The 22,189-nt window shown below is 46.8% G+C and overlaps 1 protein-coding gene across 1 annotated transcript; it reads right to left on the reverse strand.

Annotated features, from left to right (window-relative positions):
• Positions 1–2,309: 2,309 nt before the first annotated feature.
• Positions 2,310–5,861, reverse strand: LOC129154621 (uncharacterized). The gene is made up of 5 exons (XM_054734444.2): positions 5,702–5,861; positions 5,419–5,523; positions 4,645–4,781; positions 4,475–4,557; positions 2,310–3,103 (listed from the first exon to the last, which is right to left on the reverse strand). Exons 1-5 carry the CDS (start codon positions 5,859–5,861, stop codon positions 2,749–2,751), a joined length of 840 nt encoding a protein of 279 aa, XP_054590419.2. The 3' UTR covers positions 2,310–2,748.
• Between the last annotated feature and the right edge of the window lie 16,328 nt (positions 5,862–22,189).

Genomic DNA, 22,189 nt, shown 5'->3' on the forward strand with positions numbered 1-22,189 from the left:
TCTGAGTGTCTGTGTTTCAGTTCAATGAGGAAACAAGTTTGAAGGATTAAAAGTTTTAATTCTTCAAGTTAAACTAATGATTTTGAAAATTGACAAACAGGAAATAACAATCACATTGGCAACTTTGTGGGACAATCTTTTAACAGTTTATATGCTGTTCTTGCTCAAATAGACCTTCTGTTGAATTTATGAAGATTGAGAATGTTGTGACATGAATGCGTGTGTGAGTCTGATTTTGCTTCAGGAAGAAACAGGTGTCTGAGTGAAGTGATGGTTTGGATAAACTTAGGTCTTATCAGAGAACTGCATCAAACGCTAAACACCGTGCTCTGTCTCACCGAACTCTTGTGGACCCTCTTTCGGATCCGGGCCGTGGAGGATGTTGTGGTTCATCCAGATGACACCGGCGGCTGACAGGAGACGTAGGCGTCGAACGGAACCGGTCCAGAGTTGCCCTCGGTACACGTGGATGGTAGAGCGTTTTATCGATGCGCTTTCTTAAGTTAATTCACTCAGAAATCAAAAGACTCGGTAATGAGTCTTCGTTAGAAGTCGCGATTCAGCTATTCTGCCTGGCTTGGCAGAAACAGCGTGAAAGGGGGGAAGAACGAGCCAACAGGCTCTGCCCCCCCTTTCGGTTTTCAGGTCTGTTCTCTCCCGTTGTCCAACACGAACTGCCTCAAAAGACTGAAACTTACCAAAAACCTGCCTTCTCAAAGCAAAAACATGTGCGTCATCAAATGTGTCTGGATTTTACTGTGGGAAGGTGTGTGTGGGTGTGTGTGAATGTTTGTGTGCTTGAGTGTGAAGGTCAGTACCAAACATTCAACATTATCTACTTAAGTGTGGATTCATTAATCCATTATAATTACCCCAAAGCATAAGAACCATTCATTTGATTAAATACATTTATAATGAGCAAAATGATAATGGTTATTTTTAACATTAAAATCAAGAAAAAGAAGTTTAAACTTTATGTTTTGACTTGGTCTGGGTACAACTCATGTAAACACATCTTCTGGTAGACTGCAGGTGGTTGATGTTATGGTTTCCTCCCAGACTCGCTGGCGTTCAGGACTTAATCTGTGGGCGAAAGTTCTCAATGACCCAGCTTTGACACAGCTGCGTCCAGCACCACCTTTGTGATAGAAAACCCATATTTCCTCACGTTACAACGCGCTTGTTTATGTAAGGTTTCTCTATAGGAGCGTCCAATAGAGAGTGTGAGGGACCACACCTGTCCCCCAAAGATGCGTAGGAGATGGGGGGAGCTCCAAGTCCCAGAGACCCAGGCGCTGCCCCAGAACACAGGAACCCCAAGGGAGACTGCAACCAGAAAGCCCCCGCCCCCCTCTAGAGGCACAGAGGATTGCCTCGGGGGGCCACAACCAGCAGCCGGTAGAGTCCCGGGAGATATCAGCGGCAAGCCCACAGGCCCGCCCACAGCCTCTCACCCCCTAGCCAGCCGAGCCCGGGACCCAGCGACCCGGGACCCAGGGGCGACCACCCCCGCCGGGGACCCAGGAGAGCCCAGGGACCCAGACCCTACCAGGTAGCCACCGGGATTGTGTGTGTGTGTTTGCGTGGAATGTCGTTGGTGGAAGTGTTTAAGGTGCAAATAAAATTGGGGGGCAGGTTGCCACAGGAATGCGGAAATGGGGTCCATACCCGCACTCCCTGACTTGTCCACCCCCCAAGGTCCTATGTGTATGTTTGTGTGAAGATGTGAGGGAGCAGAAGGAGAGAATCATGCGGGGATGGGGAGGAATGTCTGGTTGGGCTTAGCCCTCCAGGGAGCCAGCTCCCCTACTGGCCCCAATAGGCACCTCTGTTGTCAAAATGCCACCCAGGGCATGGAGACCCCAGCCCATCCTGCCAGGGCCCAAAGCAGCAGCATTACAGAGCCTCACGGAGTCCGAGGGCACCAACCCAGCCCCACCCCAGCAGAAAATCGACTCCCATCCCTGCATTTGCACAACTTCTGGATTACATAAGACATAGGACATCCAGGTAAGGTTGGGTTCTACCCTCCTGGACCTCCCCCTCCCCTGTGGTGGGACAGCAGAGGAGCCAAGGTCTACCTGAGGCCCCTGAACCCGGGCCAAGCACGGCTGCATGTTCCTGCCTTCTTCCCGGCAGCAAACATGTCAGGACCCGAATGGCATTTTTACCTAAGTTCCTGCCTGGATAGATCACCGACAGAAACTGAGATCTTGGATCAAAAAGGTAAATTATGTCTGAAATTTCTTAATCCCACATCATCATCGTGTGTGTGTGTGTGTGTGTGTGTGTGTGTGTGTGTATGTGTGTGTGTGTGTGTGTGTGTGTGTGTGTGTGTGTGTGTGTGTGTGTGTGTGTGTGTGTATGTGTGTGTGTGTGTGTGTGTGTGTGTGTGTGAGTGTGTGTGTGTGTGTGTGTGTGTGTGTGTGTGTGTGTGTGTGTGTGAGACGGAGATCCGCAGGTCCTTAATGTGTGTTCTTCTTTTATTAGGGAGCGTTTTAGTTTATCTTGAATCTTAGTGGGATTATTCCTGTATAACAAAGGTTAAAAGGTTAAAAATGAAACAAAGGAACAGAATTATATTATAAATTACATATTTCCTTTTAGTCTTTTCATGTTTTGTTTCATGGGTTTTTGTTTTGTTCCAAATTTAAAAGTGAATCATTTTCATATCTTGAATTTTTGTTTCTTCAGACTCATTAGTGAAGATGATGTGAGGTCCAACGACTTTCTGTCCAGTACTCCATCTCACACCAGACCTGCCAACAGGGACGGGGACACCAACACGTCCACCAGGTTCTGTCTGAAACGCAATGATGGACCACAGCTGGACTGGCCAGTCAGGATGAGCGATACTTCCGATGGGTCAACAGGAAGCCACGATGTTCCTCCAGAGCACGTTCGGACCATCCAGCGCCGGTGACCTCTGAGGGGCCCATGGAGCGGGTAGCAGGCTGGCTGGGAGAGCTCTCTGATGGAGTCAACGTAGTCTTCCATGGTGTGGGAGGAGCAGTTCAGATCTCCATCCTCGCTGTCGCTCTCCTGCATTTCACTGATGGTGGGAAGTCTGTCCACGATGGAGAGGAGACATCTGGGTTTCATTCTGCAAGAAGAACAGCAATGGCCTTCAGGTGTTTCCAAGTTAAACCTGTTTGTGTTGGTCTGAGTCACAAGGAAACAAATATAAACCCTTTCATACATAAACAGCCTTAGACAGGAAACCCTCTGATGACGCTGGAAGTTATTTGTTACATCTAAACAGTAAAATAAAGATTAAAACACAAACATCATCATTATTTCACGCTTTGGTCATGAATAAATAAAAAAACCAGAAAGAACAAACAGTTCAAAAAGGAAAGGTGCAGGGGCGGCGTTAGGCCCGGCTACTTGGGCAGAAGCCCCGGATCTAAATCGCGGAAGTAACATGCAGTACCAAAGTCCAACAGAGAGGGCGCTGCTGGCAGTAGTTTGTATACAGCCTGCCTGAGCCTCCACCACCGAAGAAGAAGCCCTTCAGCAGCCGGCTTCTTCTACACTCTCTGCCTGAAACGCATGAGTGAAGATGGACATAAGGACGTTTTTTAGACCAAAAGTACGGCGACAGAAGCCCAGCTTTGATGAGACTGGTGCTGACTCAGGTTTGTGAGTCTTATTAGAAAATATTTGTTGTGCTGCTGGTTTGCCTAAAGTTAGCTTACTATCAGGTAAAGTTGTTGGAGAAAGAGCGGGAATATTTACTATCATCTCACACTAAACACTAACAGGAACAATACTCTGCCCTGAATATGCTGAATATGTAGCTTCAGGTTAAAAATTATGTGGTACAAGACAAATATATATGATGTTGACTAGTGCGTGTCACGTGTGTGCGCGCGCGCGTGTGTGTGCGTGTGCGCACACACACGTGTGTGCGTGCGTGTGTGTGTGTGTGTTAAGCCCCGGATCTTCTTCAGTCCTAAATCCGCCCCTGGAAAGGTGCAGTGAGCCTTGCGGTTTGGAAAGTAGTCGCAAACATCTGATTTTGTGTTTAAACGAGTTCAATGTTCACATGCAAATTTATAGAAGAAATAAAGGGAACAGTTAAAGGAATTAAAGGTTTTTTTACTCTGTTGTCTATTATTATATTATTTATTTTAGGTGTTTCGTAACTCCAGCCAACCTCTACTCTGCAGACTCACCAAAACGCTGTTTTATTTTGTCTGTTTAGCGTTTTTCCAAATAAAACCCACTAAATGAATTCCACATCTAACAGTTTGTGCTCAGAAATTGGTGCCAGATTGTGAAACTTTCTCCCAGAAACTTCCAAGATCTTTTCTCCTAAATCACCAATGTTCCAAAGGACTAATTGCAGTTCAGAAACTCGTACCAACAGAGAACAGCGCTGCAACAAGCTGAGCTGAAGAAAATTAAATCACTAAACTCTCCCCGGCTGGGGAGGACGAAAAGCACAATAAATGAAATAGAGTACACCCACCTGAGCAGAATCCCAGCGCCCTGCTTCACTCCCGGCTCATCCGGAACACGCTGCAGTGACAGGGAGGCGTGATGCTGTAAGCGCTGTCAGAGGGTAAGCCGGGTCCAGGAGCTTTTATAATTCATTAGCCCGCTAGGCTAAAGGAGCTAATTATAGCTGTCTGAACTCACAGGGATCCTTAGGTGGATCTGGGTTATGCAGCATACAGGAGGAAAACACAAAGGTGAAAGGTCACGCTGGTGACCAGGACACGGTTTATCCACAGAGTAAATGTGGCTGAGCATCAGTAAGTCTGAGGTCTGATGGTCTCAGGGTGTCACGAGGAAGAGGAGGAGATGACTCAACTGTTGTGTTTTTATTTTTATTGTTACTCTACATGTTGGAAATATTATATTAAATGCTGTTTCTAGTGAATTATTAAACTTTAATAAACAAAAGGTCCTTTTACTAACGTTCCCACTATTGTTAACTATTAAGGTTAATACACAAAAAGCCCCCGGGTCGCACTTTGGACACGCCCTGATCTGTGGAGTGGGTCATAACTGAGCTGAGCTGGAAGATTTTATGGGTGTTTATGATAAATCTATTATTTTTATGTAGTTTTTTGACTTTAACATCTTTATGAAGGAGGATCTCTGACCTGAAACAGGAAGATGTATTTTGTCACATTTTATTTGTTTAAACTTTGTTCCCTGAAAGGAGAAAGTTTTGAGATCTGTTAAATAATCACAGAACAGTCTAATTTCTGAGTCATGCTGGAAAGAAAAAGTTGTTAAAGGACTGAATCCAGTAAACTGGAGCGACCCAGCAGTTATTTCTCGTACCCAGAAGAAGTCACGGGATCTTTTTGCTTTACTCTAATATCGGGTGAACAGGCTGGAGGCTAACGTTGAGCTAACGTGAATTAAAAGCAAATAGTTGGCTCTAAACATATGTCAAGCTACTTTTTCTGTTAGCAGCAATGATTTTATGGTGGAATGTGTGAATAATGAGTCTGTGATGGTGTTTTACTTCCTTGTCATCTAGAATCTTCTGGCACTGACCCATAACTGACAACAACCGTGAAACCAACACATTCTCACACCCGAAGTGTTGAAAAATGGCGCTGGGTGACCAGGCTTTTGTTTCCGACGCGTTGGGTGTCCCAACGCACTGACGCGCTGTGCCAGAGCGTCGTTTTCCGACCGCCGCAGTAAAACTGAGATTTCACCTAATTCTGACCTTTACCCTCTTGTGAATGTAAAAGTGTGTTTCTAGTTGTAACGTTCCTCTCCAACACGGTCAGCGGGAAGTTTAGAATGAGTGTTGCATCTCCTGCAATGAGAGAAACCATGCACCCATCAGCTGTGCCAGTGCGACCAGCTGATAGGCTGCTTCGGATGTCCATGCCCCTCTGTCACCACTGGTCTGGCTTTGTGGAGCCTGTCATTGGTCATGAGTGGCTACACCTGTGGGCGCAGCATAAAAGGCTGTTTGGTGCAACTCCAAAGAAGATGAGTGATCGGCAAGATCTTCTTGATAACTCCTGCCTGTGTGGCGGTTGGTGAGGCCTTTTGGAGGCGGATTTTAAAGTGCTAAATACTCTAACCTCCCACATACTCTAACCTACCACATACTCTAACCTCCCACATACTCTAACCTACCACATACTCTTACCTCCCACATACTCTAACCTCCCACATACTCTAACCTCCCACATACTCTAACCTCCCACATACTCTAACCTCCCACATACTCTAACCTCCCACATACTCTAACCTACCACATACTCTTCCCTCCCACATACTCTAACCTACCACATACTCTTCCCTCCCACATACTCTAACCTACCACATACTCTTCCCTCCCACATACTCTAACCTACCACATACTCTTACCTCCCACATACTCTAACCTCCCACATACTCTAACCTACCACATACTCTTCCCTCCCACATACTCTAACCTACCACATACTCTTCCCTCCCACATACTCTAACCTACCACATACTCTTACCTCCCACATACTCTAACCTCCCACATACTCTAACCTCCCACATACTCTAACCTCCCACATACTCTAACCTACCACATACTCTAACCTCCCACATACTCTAACCTACCACATACTCTAACCTCCCACATACTCTAACCTACCACATACTCTTACCTCCCACATACTCTAACCTCCCACATACTCTAACCTCCCACATACTCTTACCTCCCACATACTCTAACCTCCCACATACTCTAACCTACCACATACTCTTACCTCCCACATACTCTAACCTCCCACATACTCTTACCTCCCACATACTCTAACCTCCCACATACTCTTACCTCCCACATACTCTTACCTCCCACATACTCTTCCCTCCCACATACTCTTCCCTCCCACATACTCTTCCCTCCCACATACTCTTCCCTCCCACATACTCTAACCTACCACATACTCTTACCTCCCACATACTCTTACCTCCCACATACTCTAACCTACCACATACTCTTACCTCCCACATACTCTTACCTCCCACATACTCTTCCCTCCCACATACTCTAACCTACCACATACTCTTACCTCCCACATACTCTTACCTCCCACATACTCTTCCCTCCCACATACTCTTACCTCCCACATACTCTTACCTCCCGCATACTCTAACCTACCACATACTCTTACCTCCCACATACTCTAACCTCCCACATACTCTTACCTCCCACATACTCTAACCTCCCACATACTCTTACCTCCCTCATACTCTAACCTACCACATACTCTTACCTCCCACATACTCTAACCTCCCACATACTCTTACCTCCCACATACTCTTACCTCCCACATACTCTTCCCTCCCACATACTCTTCCCTCCCACATACTCGTCCCTCCCACATACTCTTACCTCCCACATACTCTAACCTACCACATACTCTTACCTCCCACATACTCTAACCTACCACATACTCTTACCTCCCACATACTCTAACCTACCACATACTCTAACCTCCCACATACTCTAACCTCCCACATACTCTTACCTCCCACATACTCTTACCTCCCACATACTCTTACCTCCCACATACTCTAACCTCCCACATACTCTTACCTCCCACATACTCTTCCCTCCCACATACTCTAACCTCCCACATACTCTTACCTCCCACATACTCTTACCTCCCACATACTCTTCCCTCCCACATACTCTAACCTCCCACATACTCTTACCTCCCACATACTCTAACCTCCCACATACTCTAACCTACCACATACTCTTACCTCCCACATACTCTAACCTCCCACATACTCTTACCTCCCACATACTCTTACCTCCCACATACTCTTCCCTCCCACATACTCTTCCCTCCCACATACTCGTCCCTCCCACATACTCTTACCTCCCACATACTCTAACCTACCACATACTCTTACCTCCCACATACTCTAACCTACCACATACTCTTACCTCCCACATACTCTAACCTACCACATACTCTAACCTCCCACATACTCTAACCTCCCACATACTCTTACCTCCCACATACTCTTACCTCCCACATACTCTTCCCTCCCACATACTCTAACCTCCCACATACTCTTACCTCCCACATACTCTTCCCTCCCACATACTCTAACCTCCCACATACTCTTACCTCCCACATACTCTTACCTCCCACATACTCTTCCCTCCCACATACTCTAACCTCCCACATACTCTTACCTCCCACATACTCTAACCTCCCACATACTCTAACCTACCACATACTCTTACCTCCCACATACTCTAACCTCCCACATACTCTTACCTCCCACATACTCTTCCCTCCCACATACTCTTCCCTCCCACATACTCTTCCCTCCCACATACTCGTCCCTCCCACATACTCTTACCTCCCACATACTCTAACCTACCACATACTCTTACCTCCCACATACTCTTCCCTCCCACATACTCTAACCTCCCACATACTCTTCCCTCCCACATACTCTTCCCTCCCACATACTCTTACCTCCCACATACTCTTCCCTCCCACATACTCTTACCTCCCACATACTCTTCCCTCCCACATACTCTTACCTCCCACATACTCTTCCCTCCCACATACTCTTCCCTCCCACATACTCTAACCTCCCACATACTCTTCCCTCCCACATACTCTTCCCTCCCACATACTTGTCCCTCCCACATACTCTTAACTCCCACAAACTCTTCCCTCCCACATACTCTTCCCTCCCACATACTCTTCCCTCCCACATACTCTTCCCTCCCACATACTCTTCCCTCCCACATACTCTTCCCTCCCACATACTCTTCCCTCCCACATACTCTTACCTCCCACATACTCGTCCCTCCCACATACTCTTACCTCCCACATACTCTTACCTCCCACATACTCTTCCCTCCCACATACTCGTCCCTCCCACATACTCTTCCCTCCCACATACTCTAACCTACCACATACTCTTCCCTCCCACATACTCTTCCCTCCCACATACTCTAACCTCCCACATACTCTAACCTCCCACATACTCTTCCCTCCCACATACTCTTCCCTCCCACATACTTGTCCCTCCCACATACTCTTCCCTCCCACATACTCTTCCCTCCCACATACTCTAACCTCCCACATACTCTTCCCTCCCACATACTCTTACCTCCCACATACTCTTCCCTCCCACATACTCTTCCCTCCCACATACTCTTCCCTCCCACATACTCTTACCTCCCACATACTCTTCCCTCCACATACTCTTCCCTCCCACATACTCTTCCCTCCCACATACTCTTACCTCCCACATACTCTTCCCTCCACATACTCTTCCCTCCCACATACTCTTCCCTCCCACATACTCTTACCTCCACATACTCTAACCTCCCACATACTCTTCCCTCCCTCATACTCTTCCCTCCCACATACTCTTCCCTCCCACATACCCTAACCTCCCACATACTCTTCCCTCCCACATACTCTAACCTCCCACATACTCTAACCTCCCACATACTCTTCCCTCCCACATACTCTAACCTCCCACATACCCTAACCTCCCACATACTCTTCCCTCCCACATACTCTTACCTCCCACATACCCTAACCTCCCACATTGCGTCCAAACCTCCTCCTTGAGTTGCAAGCCCACGAGCTGGGCCGTAACAATGAGAAACTGGGTCAAGGTTAGGATGGGTCTGAGGGGAAGGTTAAATAGCAAGAGGATAGAGGTTAAATGTCGGTGAAATCTCCGTTGGGACTTTCAGGTTGGTCGCCCAGAGTAATTTTTCGGCTCTTTGGGTGTGAGAGCGTGTTGGTGAAACTGCCGGAGCGGCAGAGAGAAAGTGAATTCCTGTTTAGAAGAATGAGCTGCTACATGCAGATTTGACCACAGGATGTCTTTCTTCTTCCCTCTTACATGTTGCACCTTTAGAAACAGACTTTCATTAAAACAAGCCTGAAGTTAAACATGTCCGGAACCGGTGACTCATTTGGACCTGCTGGGAGGGTTTGCTCAGTTAGTTCAGCAGAACTCTTCATCATAACATGAGAATCAATTATGTATGATAAACTTTTCACGCTTCCTGCAGATTTCCACATCACGGATCTCAAAGCTCTGACACTTTCCTCGGAGCCGCTGCTCTGATTGCGGAGCTGATCCGGTTACATAACAGACCACACGTCTAAGCCTGGCTGGGATGTCGAAGGTTTTAGTCATCACAAAGTTCTGATATGAGCCATCGCTTCCCAGAAGTTCATTTTACTGTCGTAACTAGTAAATCTGTTCATTAAATCACAGTAAAACAGAAATAAATGAGATAAATCCAGAATCTCACAGGACTTTGAGTGCTGGTGACCAGACGTACTAAATCTGAACAAAGGTTGAATTTTTTTTATTTAAATATGTGTTCTGTCTGTCTGGGTCACTTGGAGCAGATAACTCCCGTTGTTATTTTTATTATTGGTTGTTTTTGTTTGGCCATTTCTGCCTGATGTTGTTTCAGACATCGTCGAACTCCAAACAAACTCCGGAGAGCAAACACGAGGAAACTCAAAACTCTCGATGACGGAGAGACGTTTTGGGGACAGTCGAGTGTAAATAATGATGTACGAAGTGTTTGATGTTTTGTTCGGTAAACATCTTTAAACGACATGTTTGTGACAGAGTGATGTAAAAACAGTTCAGCATTTTCTATGAATTCATGCACGACAAACACTAAACAATACAAAAACGGCTGAAATTTGGACGTTTTGAGATTAAACTTCAAGATGTTGCGAAATTAAAAGTTAAGATAAAATATTAACTTCAATAAACGGGATGTTTGTATAGTCGAACAGTAAGTCAGCCTCTGTTGAATCTAATTATTATTATTAATATATTGATATTGAACAATACTTTATTAATAAAGAAGTAAATAAAAGTAAAAGTTTGAAATAGCAGCAAAATACTTCATGTTGTTATTTATCTAGTTTTATTTCCTTTGCTCTGACCTTTGTTTCCTCTGTTAAAACGAACTCATGACGTTCTTTTATTCCCACTCAGCCTGGCTGAATTTAAAAACATGAAACCGGATTCTGAGGAACCACCTGACGGGATTTGGGTCGGTGGGGAATTCAAACGAGCCTGAGTCCCAGTGCTCAGCTTCAGGAATAAAACACCCATCAGTCCAGATAATGGAGGGGGTGTCGTCGCCCATCTGTTTAGTAGATTAAACTTCCTCACAGTGACAGGAAATGATGTCAGCTGATGTCCACATTCCTAGATTTCTCTGGTGAATTTTTCTGGAGTTTCGAACTTCCTGTTGAGGAGTTAAACGAGGATGCTCCCAGATTGGAATCGGGAGACTCCCATCTGACTGGAAAACGTTCTATTTCAGGAAGCGTGCTGAGATTAAGGCCAAGGCTAAGATTAGAAGTGGGCTTCAGTTGAGATTTACTGTAGCAGTAGAGGTCAAAGGTCACCCAGTTCTCCCCAGTTGTTACAGGAGAAGTTTAATCCTGGAAGTTTCAGCCGAAATGCTGCACGCATGTATTTCTTTGCGTTATGACAGTGCTGTCGTTGTGGAAGGATGTGAAGAATGAGTTGAAGCTGAAGCTTATTCTGTCCCGTTAGCATCCTCGCGATAAATATGAACAAATGAGCAAGATAAAAAAATAAAACTTACACTAAAAATAGACTAAAACAATAGAAATAAAACAAAATGGTCAAATGAATGTAAGAGAAGAATAAGATGTGAATAGAAACAGCAAATATAATAAATATTTAACCTTAAGTTCACTCTTAAAGGTGATGCGGACGTTATTTCTTTCGGGTGGATCAACTGAACCGGGGGTGGGGGGCCCTGGTCCATCGAGGGCCGCTATCCAGCATATTTCAACCCTGCTTCAACACACCTGATTTCAATCAGCAGGTGATTAACAGGCCTCTGCAGAGCCTGTTGAGCTGCTGAACAGGTGAATCAACCACTGAACCAGAAGTGTTGGAGCAAAGACGTGCAGGATACCGGCCCTCGAGGACCAGGGTTCCCCACGCCTGATAAACTATTGGTCCACATAACTGTCAATCATTCTGGTGAAGCCGTTACGAAAGGCTGTCGTACGTGCTCGCTCTTCACTCCCGGGTTAGTTTCCACGTCGTTCAAGCCCTCCGTTCTCACCGAGTTCTTTTGAAAATGGCAGAGTCACAAGAAAAAGTGTCTACGACAGAAAGAGAAAGCCGTCTAAAGTGGGAAGCAACTCCAGAGGTTTTGACGGCGTGGGTTAGGGTTTAGAGAAGGTTGGGCTCCCCTTAATCTCTGCTGTCGCCAGTTTCCCGCTCGACATGTAAGCTAAACTTCGGCATGCTATTTGGAGAAATGCAATTCAGACTACTGCTAGAAGTGGCGAGGGCAAGGCCAGCAGCTACTAGCGAACTGAGCGTGCGCGGTAGAGTGGTGCGCGTGCAGGGAGGGCAGCTTTCCTGAAAACCAGACAGAACGTCCGCATGACCTTTAAGATTTTTCTGCCCATCCCTGTCAACAAACTATTTCATTACTTTTTAGGAAGCACATCATGTCCGGCTTTACTATTCGTGTTGTTCTGAGTTTGAACAAGTCTGGACATTTCATGGCTCGTGTTTTCATGAAAAGTTCATTCGTGTGCTTTTTGTAACCGACTTGCATCGTTTTCATCGAGAGGATATGTTTACGGGGTTGCAACACACTTTCCACAATCACTCAAAAATGTCCTGGTTGTTTTATGAAGCACCTTAAAACCAGGCGTAGCCGCGGGCAACAGCAGAATAACACCACCAGGAATAAAAAACAAGTTCTGAATAAAAGCCAGTAAATCAGAACGTTTCTGGCTCTGCTACTTCAAATGTAGGCAGTAAAAGAGAGCTTTTTAATTTAATTTATTTATAAATCACCTCACTGCCACCAGGCAAGGCTGCCCAACATGTGGTACATGACGAAATCATAGATTAGTTAAAGTAGAAACAACAATAAGACCATGTTTGAAGAAAATGTCGCTTGGCACATAAAAACAATAAAATCAGTAAAACATTGCAACCCCAAAATGGCAACAAAACTAAAAAAGACAATTAAAGCAACAAGGAGTGAAATAAATCTTCTTGTTTCAGTTTAGCTTTAAAACTCTGGACAGTAGATGAGTCTGGCTGACTGAAAAGACCTTTTTTAATATGATTTCTGATTATATTGAGTCACTCTGAGGTTTTCATGTGGACTGAACATCAAAATAGTCTCCTACACCATCTCCTATCATAGCTTCTGATAGAAAATAGACTGTGAAGCTCTAGTACTTGAAAGGACTCACCCAGGGAAGGCATGTTGTTGTTTTAGCACCCAGGAAACAGCAGAAAACATCTAGGCTAGTAGAAGCTAACCCTTAGCATTAGCAACCACGCCACGCGGCAGAACTCCTTCAGGCTTGTGTTTTTTGTGGAGATAAAGCATCAACTTTCCAAACAAATGAGTCGGTTCTACAAGTTCTGCAGAGCTACTCTGGGACAGCTGTAGCTCAGGAGGTGGAGCGGGTTGTCCAGTAGTCGTAGGGTGGCAGGTTTGATCACGGCGCCGACTAGAGAAAGCTGTTGTGTCCTTGGGCAAGACACTTAACCCGCCTTGCCTGCTGGTGGTTGGAAGGATCGGTGGCACCAGAGTGCCTCTGCCAGTATGCCCCAGGGCAGCTGTGGCTACACTGTAGCTCAGTGTCAGACCAGCATGTGAATGGGTGAATGACTGATAGTGTTGCGAAGCACCTTGGGGGGTTGTAGTGCCCTAAAAAGGTGCTATGTAATACAACCATTTATTTCATCGCTGCTAGCGACTCCAAGAGGATTTATCACAATAGCAAACAAAAATCTAAAAGCAGTTTTTAGAAGATTCTAAGTTTTCTGGGTTTTGTATTTTATTCTGAAATGCTAAGTTTACTTTAGGATAAAATCCTGACTCCAACTCAGTTTCAAATTCTCTCGTCTCTCTCGTCTTCCTCCGCTTATCCGGGTCCGGGTCGCGGGGGCAGCATCCCAACTAGGGAGCTCCAGGCCGTCCTCTCCCCGGCCTTGTCCACCAGCTCCTCCGGCAGGACCCCAAGGCGTTCCCGGACCAGATTGGAGATGTAACTTCTCCAACGTGTCCTGGGTCGACCCGGGGGCCTTCTGCCGGCAGGACATGCCCGAAACACCTCCCCAGGGAGGCGTCCAGGAGGCATCCTGACCAGATGCCCAAACCACCTCAACTGGCTCCTTTCGATCCGGAGGAGCAGCGGTTCTACTCCGAGTCCCTCCCGAATGTCCGAGCTCCTCACCCTATCTCTAAGGCTGAGCCCGGCCACCCTACGGAGGAAACTCATTTCGGCCGCTTGTATCCGCGATCTCGTTCTTTCGGTCATTACCCAAAGCTCATGACCATAGGTGAGGATTGGGACGTAGATCGACCGGTAAATCGAGAGCCTGGCTTTCTGGCTCAGCTCCCTCTTCCCCACGACAGATCGGCTCAGCGTCCGCATCACTGCAGACGCCGAACCAATCCGCCTGTCGATCTCCCGATCCCTCCTACCCTCACTCGTGAACAAGACCCCGAGATATTTAAACTCCTCCACTTGAGGTAGGACCTCTCCCCCGACCCGGAGGTGGCAAGCCACCCTTTTCCGGTCGAGAACCATGGTCTCAGATTTGGAGGTGCTGATCCTCATCCCAGCCGCTTCACATTCGGCCGCGAACCTACCCAGCAAGAGCTGAAGGTCAGAGCTGGATGAAGCTAGGAGGACCACATCATCCGCAAAAAGCAGAGACGAGATTCTCCTGCCACCAAACTCGACACACTCCACACCACGGCTGCGTCTAGAAATTCTGTCCATAAAAGTGATGAACAGAACCGGTGACAAAGGGCAGCCCTGGCGGAGTCCAACCCTCACTGGGAACAGGTCCGACTTACTACCGGCTATGCGGACCAAACTCACGCTCCTCTGGTAAAGGGACTGAATGGCCCTTAACAGAAAGCCACCCACCCCATACTCCTGGAGCGTCCCCCACAGGGTGCCCCTGGGGACACGGTCATAAGCCTTCTCCAAATCCACAAAGCACATGTGGATTGGTTGGGCAAACTCCCATGCCCCCTCCATCACCCTTGCAAGGGTATAGAGCTGGTCCACAGTTCCACGGCCAGGACGAAAACCACATTGCTCCTCCTCTATCTGAGATTCAACTATCGATCGGACCCTCCTCTCCAGTACCTTGGAGTAGACCTTTCCAGGGAGGCTGAGGAGTGTGATCCCCCTATAGTTGGAACACACCCTCAGGTCACCCTTCTTAAAGATGGGGACCACCACCCCGGTCTGCCACTCCGTAGGAACTGCCCCCGATGACCACGCAATGTTGTAGAGACGTGTCAACCATGACAGCCCTACAACATCCATAGCCTTAAGATACCCAGGACGAACCTCATCCGCCCCCGGGGCTCCGCCGCTGTGTAGTTGTTTGACTACCTCAGCAACTTCTGCCCCCGAGATCGGACAGTCCATCCCCAGGCCTCCCAGCTCTGGTTCCTCCTCGGAATGCGCATTGGTGGGATTGAGGAGCTCCTCAAAGTATTCCTTCCACCGTCCGACTATAGCCTCAGTTGACGTCAGCAGCTCCCCATCCCCACTGTAAACAGTGTGAGCGAGTTGCTGCCTTCCTCTCCTGAGGCGCCGGACAGTTTGCCAGAACCTCTTTGGAGCCGATCGATAGTCTTTCTCCATGGCCTCACCAAACTCCTCCCACGCCCGAGATTTTGCCTCGGCAACTGCCACTGCTGCACCCCGCTTGGCTATCCGGTACCTGTCTGCTGCCTCCGGAGACCCACAGACCAGCCACGCCCTGTAGGCCTCCTTCTTCAGCCTGACGGCTCCCCGAACCTCTGGTGTCCACCAGCGGGTACGGGGGTTGCCACCACGACTGGCACCGGCCACCTTACGACCACAGCTAGCAACAGCCGCCTCGACAATCGCAGAGTGGAACAAGGCCCACTCGGACTCAATGTCCCCCACTGCTCTCGGGACGTGGTCAAAGCTCTGCCGGAGGTGGGAGTTGAAGACCGTCTTGACAGGTTCTTCTGCCAGGCGTTCCCAGCAGACCCTCACTATGCGTTTGGGTCTGCCAGGTCTACGCGGCATGATCCCTTGCCATCTGATCCAACTCACCACCAGGTGGTGATCAGTTGACAGCTCCGCCCCTCTCTTCACTCGGGTGTCCAAAACATACGGTCGCAGGTCAGATGATACGACTACAAAATCTATCATCGACCTGTGACCTAGGCTGCCCTGGTACCAAGTGTACCGGTGGGCATCCTTATGTTCGAACATGGTGTTCGTTATGGCCAAACTGCGGCTTGCACAGAAGTCCAATAACAAAACACCGCTCGAGTTCTGATCAGGTGGGCCGTTCCTCCCAATCACACCCCTCCAGGTCAAGCTGTCATTGCCCACGTGAGCATTGAAGTCCCCCAGCAGGACAATGGAGTCCCCTGATGGAGCACTATCTAGCACTCGTCCCAGGGACTCCAAAAAGGGTGGGTACTCTGAACTGATATTTGGCCCATAAGCACAAACAACAGTCAGGACCCGTTCCCCGACCCGAAGGCGCAAGGAAGCTACCCTCTTGTCCCCCGGGGTAAACCCCAACACACAGGCAGAGAGTCTCGGGGCTAACAAAAAGCCAACCCCAGCCCTCCGCCTCTCACCCGGAGCAACTCCAGCAAAGTAGAGTGTCCAACCCCTCTCCAGGTCTCGGGTTCCAGAGCCAATGCAATGTGTCGAGGTGAGTCCGACTATATCTAGCCGGTACCGCTCAACCTCTGCCACAAGCTCCGGCTCCTTCCCCGCCAGCGAGGTGACGTTCCATGTCCCAAAAACTAGTTTCCTTGTCCGGGGATTGGACCGCCAAGGCTCCCGCCTTGGTCTGCCACCCGATTCACATTGCACCGGACCCTTCATGTTCCTCCTGCGGGTGGTGGGTCCACAGTTGGACGAGCCCATGTATCCGGTTCGGGCTGGGCCCGGCCGGGCCCCATGGGCGAAAGCCCGGCCACCAGGCGCTCGCTCACGGGCCCCAACCCCAGGCCTGGCTCCAGGGTGGGACCCCGGTAACCCTCCGGGCCGGGTACTCCGACTCTTCGTTTTCACCACCATGAAAGATCCTTCGAACCGTTCTTTGTCTCACCCTTCACCTAAGACCAATTTGTCATGGGAGACCCTACCAGGGGCACTAAGTGCCCCAGACAACATAGCTCCTAGGATCATTAGGGCACTCAAACTCCTCCACCACGATAAGGTGACGGTTCAAGGAGGAGATAGGGTTGGCTTTACTTTCTAGTATATTAACACATTGCATGCTACAGTTTCAAATTTGAAACAGTAAATCACTTTATTTCCTCTCATTTTACTCACATTTTCATTATTTTCTGTTTTCACTGGAAATGCACCAACACAGACTCCGCTCCAGAGGAGTGCGTGTTTCAGTCAGATCCTGGTTCTGATCAAGTTTGAAACCCGTGTTCCTTTTGTGACTTTAGGGCAAATAAGCAGACCCGGGTCTGAGGAGAGCCCTAACTCAAACGGGTCATTTAGATTGCTCAAGGTTGGACGTTTGTAAATTGTACGGTTGCGTCCGAATCCATAAAGCTGGTCAGAACCAGAACCTTTGTGCCGGTGGGCTAAAATGGTCTCTGGTGCTGTGAGACTCTGCAGAACTCTGGAGTGTGAAGTGAACATGTGTTTCTCCACAGAGACAGAGATCAGTTTGCTGGAGGCCTAAATGAAAAGTTCAAACACGCCGTGTGGGAACCGTGTTGTCAAGAAGGCAGATGTGCACCAGAAGATGAACAAATAAAAACTTTTGCTAACAACTGGAGAAAGAGGAATAAAAATACATCGGTGGAATGCTTGGTCATTATTAAAAAAATTAATAATAATTAGATCATATCTCCGCCTGTTTTCCATTACTGCTGTGGTTGTATACTGCCCCCAGCTGGTGCTGAGCTGCACTGCAACACTTTTACCTTAAATCAGCAGTTTTTGTTTGTTTTATTACTTTAAAAAGAAAAATATCTTGCAGAACATAACATAAAGACAACTGCTATTTATTAGCTGCAAAAACAGCTTTTTCTTAAAGGAACAAACTGTCAGACAGTCGGCTGGATAAGTTGTGCAACTGTTTAGTTTTCATCGCAGCTCTCAGAGTTTCACAACTGAGTTTTAAACAACATTTTTTTCTTCCAGAAACTGGCTCGGATTAACGTAAACCCAAAACAGATCCACAGCTCCCACATCCAACACATTCCTGCAGGAGTTTCATGCCAAACAGCTTCATCTCTAGCTTTTATTTCACTAAGTGGATCCTGGGTCCGTAACTGGGTTCAGCACTGATCTGGGCGTTTCCTGATCTGTGTCTGTGTTTGTCACCCAACGGTTTGATCGTGTTTTCTCTGAACAGGTCTTAAATCTGCAAGTCAGATTCCAAATCCTGGATCTGGGATTCGGCCAACAACCAGAACTTCCACTTGTTTAGGTGAGGAACAGAAGTGTGAGTCAGCAGAAACAGAGAGGTGACTCATCTACGTTTTGTGTTCATGTTCTCGGCTCGTTTAACAGATCTTCTGTTTCCACGTCCTTTAGGTGTGCAGCTTCAGCCTCAGTCGGGTCACTGAGCTGAGTTTTTTGGTTTTATTTTTTCAGCCATCTTCTCCTGGCTTCCAGCTCAGCTCCTCCTTCCATCTCCAGTAACAGCACCCGCACTACCTCACCAATCTCTCCCTTCCCTGGAAAGGGAGCAAACACCCCCCCACCCCCACCCCCCCACCCCCCCCGCTCTGACGGCTAGCGGGACGATAAATTGCCAGGGTTGAATTTTCGGCCTGATTCATCTCTGGTGTGATGTAGATCTGTCAGGCTGTTCTAATCCTAGAGCAGGGACATTCGACTCCAGGCCTGGAAGGCCAGTCTCCAGCAAGTGTTACTGGTTTCTCTGGTCTAACACACTTGATTCAGTGGTTGAATCAGCTGTGCAGCAGCTCTTCAGGCTCTGCAGAAGCCTATTAATCACTAAACTGCTCATTTATATCAAGTGTGTTGAAGCAGGTTAAAAACCAAAACGGATACCGGCCCTCGAGTCCGGAATTGATTAGCCCTGTCCGAGGGTTTCACCGTCTATTTTCTATCAGAAGCTAATTAGGAGATAGGTGTAGGAGACTATTTTCATGTTCAGCCTGCATGAAAAACTCAAGAGTGACCAATTATAATAAAAAATAATAATTAAGGCCCTTATATGATCAAATGTTACTGTTCGTAGTATGGAGACGTCATTTAGATCCACAGTAAAGCATCATGGGCCAAGAAGAAGAAGAAGAAGAAGAAGAAGAAGAAGAAGAAGAAGAAGAAGAAGAAGAAGAAGAAGAAGAAGAAGAAGAAGAAGAAGAAGAAGAAGGAGAAGGAGAAGGAGAAGGAGAAGGAGAAGGAGAAGGAGGAGGCATGGCCAGTGGCGGACATGCCACTGGGAAACTGACGATTGCTGATAGCCATGTCAGTCATGGATGTATGATGAGGATGCTTTATCCAATCAGCTACACATGGCTCTCACACATGTAAAGCAAAAGAACACGTGTCCTTTAAGGAATTCAGCTCTGCACCCAAACCCTTGTTTCCACAACAACTCAACAATCTGTACCTGGATCATGGATTTCCCCGGTCAAATGGCTGTGTGTTCGGATCTCTTCATTTCTCTCTGCTGGTGCATCACTGTGCTACTAAATCCAGCTCATCTTTAGTGATGATAAACATGAATTACCGTAATTTCCGGACTATAGAGTTCACCCCAACATAAGCTGCACCAACAAAAAAAAAGGTTTTCTACACACACACACACCGCACTCAAATCCAAGCTGCGGCGCAGCAGCCACATGCAGGTCTCCGGCACACAGCGCATGTACGGCCACACAAGATAATTAGACAGAAAGACGCTACACAGAGGTTTTTCGTTGTTGTTTTAATTCAACAACACAAATTTTAAACACGGGTGAACGTGTCTGCAAGTTTAGAAAAGAAAACAGCACTGATAGCTTTCATATTTCTGTAGGGATGGGTACCGAATTTGGTACTTTTTAAGGTACCGACCGAATTCCATAGACTGACCGAGCACCGATTCACGTCATTTGAAACTGTGCCTCGTTTCAGTACCCGTCCTTCATAACGAGAACTTGCCAAGACAGCTGCGCATGCGCAAGAGCGTTACGTCGGTCGCTGCGAGCGAGTTGTAAACAGAGCAGCATGGTAGAAAGAACGCACGCTAACGCTTGGGTCCACTTCACTAAATGTGATGGGTAACTGGGTGATGATGAAACCAGCGACAACGATCTAAGTGAGACATCCTCATCTTAATCTGCTCCGGTAGGTAAATAAAATGTTTAAGATAACGTTAGCTTGATATGTTAGCTTCCGTTTCGCTAATGGTGCATTTGCTTTCTCCTCGGAACTCCGAATTCCCGACTAGAAGAACATGAACGCGCTCTAAAGTTTGGCTTCACTTTACTAAATGTGACGGGTGATTGGGTGAAGAGGAAACCAGTGATGATCTAAGTGTGAGGCATCATCGTTTTAATCTGCTCCAGCAGTTAAATAAACTGTTTAAGATAACGTTAGCTTGGTATGTTAGCTTCCATTGCCACCATTGTTATCAGCTAATGGTGCGTTCCAGTTCTCCTCGGAAATTCCAGCTTCCCAGTAGGAAAAATCAAATGAAAAAAGACGGCAAAAGGAATGAAGATACACAGTAAATTTAGTTCACAGTAAAGATGTTTGCTTCAGTTTAATTATCAGCTTATAAAACTACAAGGACCATGTTAAAATACAAACAGTTGTATGTTATTTATGGTGATATTTATCAAATATTGTTATATATTGAGAAAAATATATATTTAATTATAAAAGAGAATTAAAATATTAAACACTCAAAAGTATCGAAAATTGGTACCGTTAAGTACCGGTATCGACTCCTAGGTACCGGGAATTAGTACCGGATCGATTCAAATGTCAAAGGTACCCATCGCTATATTTCTGGATGTTATAAAATAAAAACAGCACTGGCACGTTATTACCGGTAATCTGCATGTTTAGAAGAGAAGAACAGTGCTGACACAGCATTAATAAGCCCTGGATGATTAGAAAATAAAACCTGCACACAAAACATGCCTGGTTAGTAAATAAACCACACTTGCCTACCAGAAGAAGTCATTCGGTCTCATCTTCCTCTTGCACACTAAAGCCATTAAAGTCCTCTTCTTCAGTGTCGGAGCTGAACAGCCTCAGAAGAGCTTCGTCACATACCTTTTCTGTGGCGATGTCAGTGTCGCTGTCCGTGTCGCTGTCATCATCCCCGGGTGAAGCTGGCTTGAACGAGTTCTTCCCGCTGCCGTCTCCAGCGCCGAACCGTGGATTGATTCATGCCAAGCTTACGTGCGGCAGCACTGTTTCCCTCCTTTACTGCCAGATCGATGCCTTCAACTTAAATGCGGCAACATATGAACTCATACGTGTAGTTACCATGATGAGGGGGTGTGGATTTGAAAAAGGTTCTTCGTGGTGCCGGCTGCTTGCATGTGCTAAATTAAAATGAGCACTTTCTTCGATTTCCACTTTTGACTTCCACCTGTTTCACTTTCTGCTAAAGCGCCCCCTAGTGGCAGGTGAAGGAAAACCTTCAGTAAAGCCGCACCTCATTATAAGCCGCACGGTTCAAAGCGTGGGAAAAAAGTAGCGGCTTATAGTCCGGAAAATACGGTAAACTAAACAAAAAAACAAACATACAATACAGTATGACTGTCCAGAATAGGATTCTAAAAAATAAAAGCAAAATTAAAGAAGTAACAGAAAGACAGGTGGGTGAAATAGTGAGTAGACGGGTACCGATGAAAAGATGGTTAGAATACTATAAAAGTGGGAAAGACATGGACTAGCACAGGGGTCACCAACCTTTTTGAAACCGAGAGCAACTTAAAGGGTACGGAGTAATACGAAGGGCTACCTGTACATGACACACTTCTGAAAACTTAGTTTATTTTTATTTTTAATTCAATGTTGATATGTCTGACAACATTTTATTTGCTTCTCAAATAATAATAATGATTTAAGGCAGGAAACAGATAAATCTCAACATGTAACACTTTTTTTATCTCAGTGCATTTCAGTTGTCTCTCATATTCAAGTAATCACCTCTGCAACAT

The sequence above is a fragment of the Nothobranchius furzeri genome, chromosome 6 (genome assembly GCF_043380555.1).
Source record: "Nothobranchius furzeri strain GRZ-AD chromosome 6, NfurGRZ-RIMD1, whole genome shotgun sequence".
Lineage (NCBI taxonomy): Eukaryota > Metazoa > Chordata > Actinopteri > Cyprinodontiformes > Nothobranchiidae > Nothobranchius > Nothobranchius furzeri.

Coding starts and splice junctions, on each gene's coding strand:
- LOC129154621 (XM_054734444.2), bottom strand. CDS start 5,861: ATGGACATCCGAAGCAGCCTATCAGCTGGTCGCACTGGCACAGCTGAT. Junction 4,782..5,418: donor CATTGCTGCTAACAGAAAAA/GTAGCTTGACAT, acceptor TGACACCCTGAG/ACCATCAGACCTCAGACTTA. Junction 3,104..4,474: donor GGCGCTGGGATTCTGCTCAG/GTGGGTGTACTC, acceptor TTCTTCTTGCAG/AATGAAACCCAGATGTCTCC.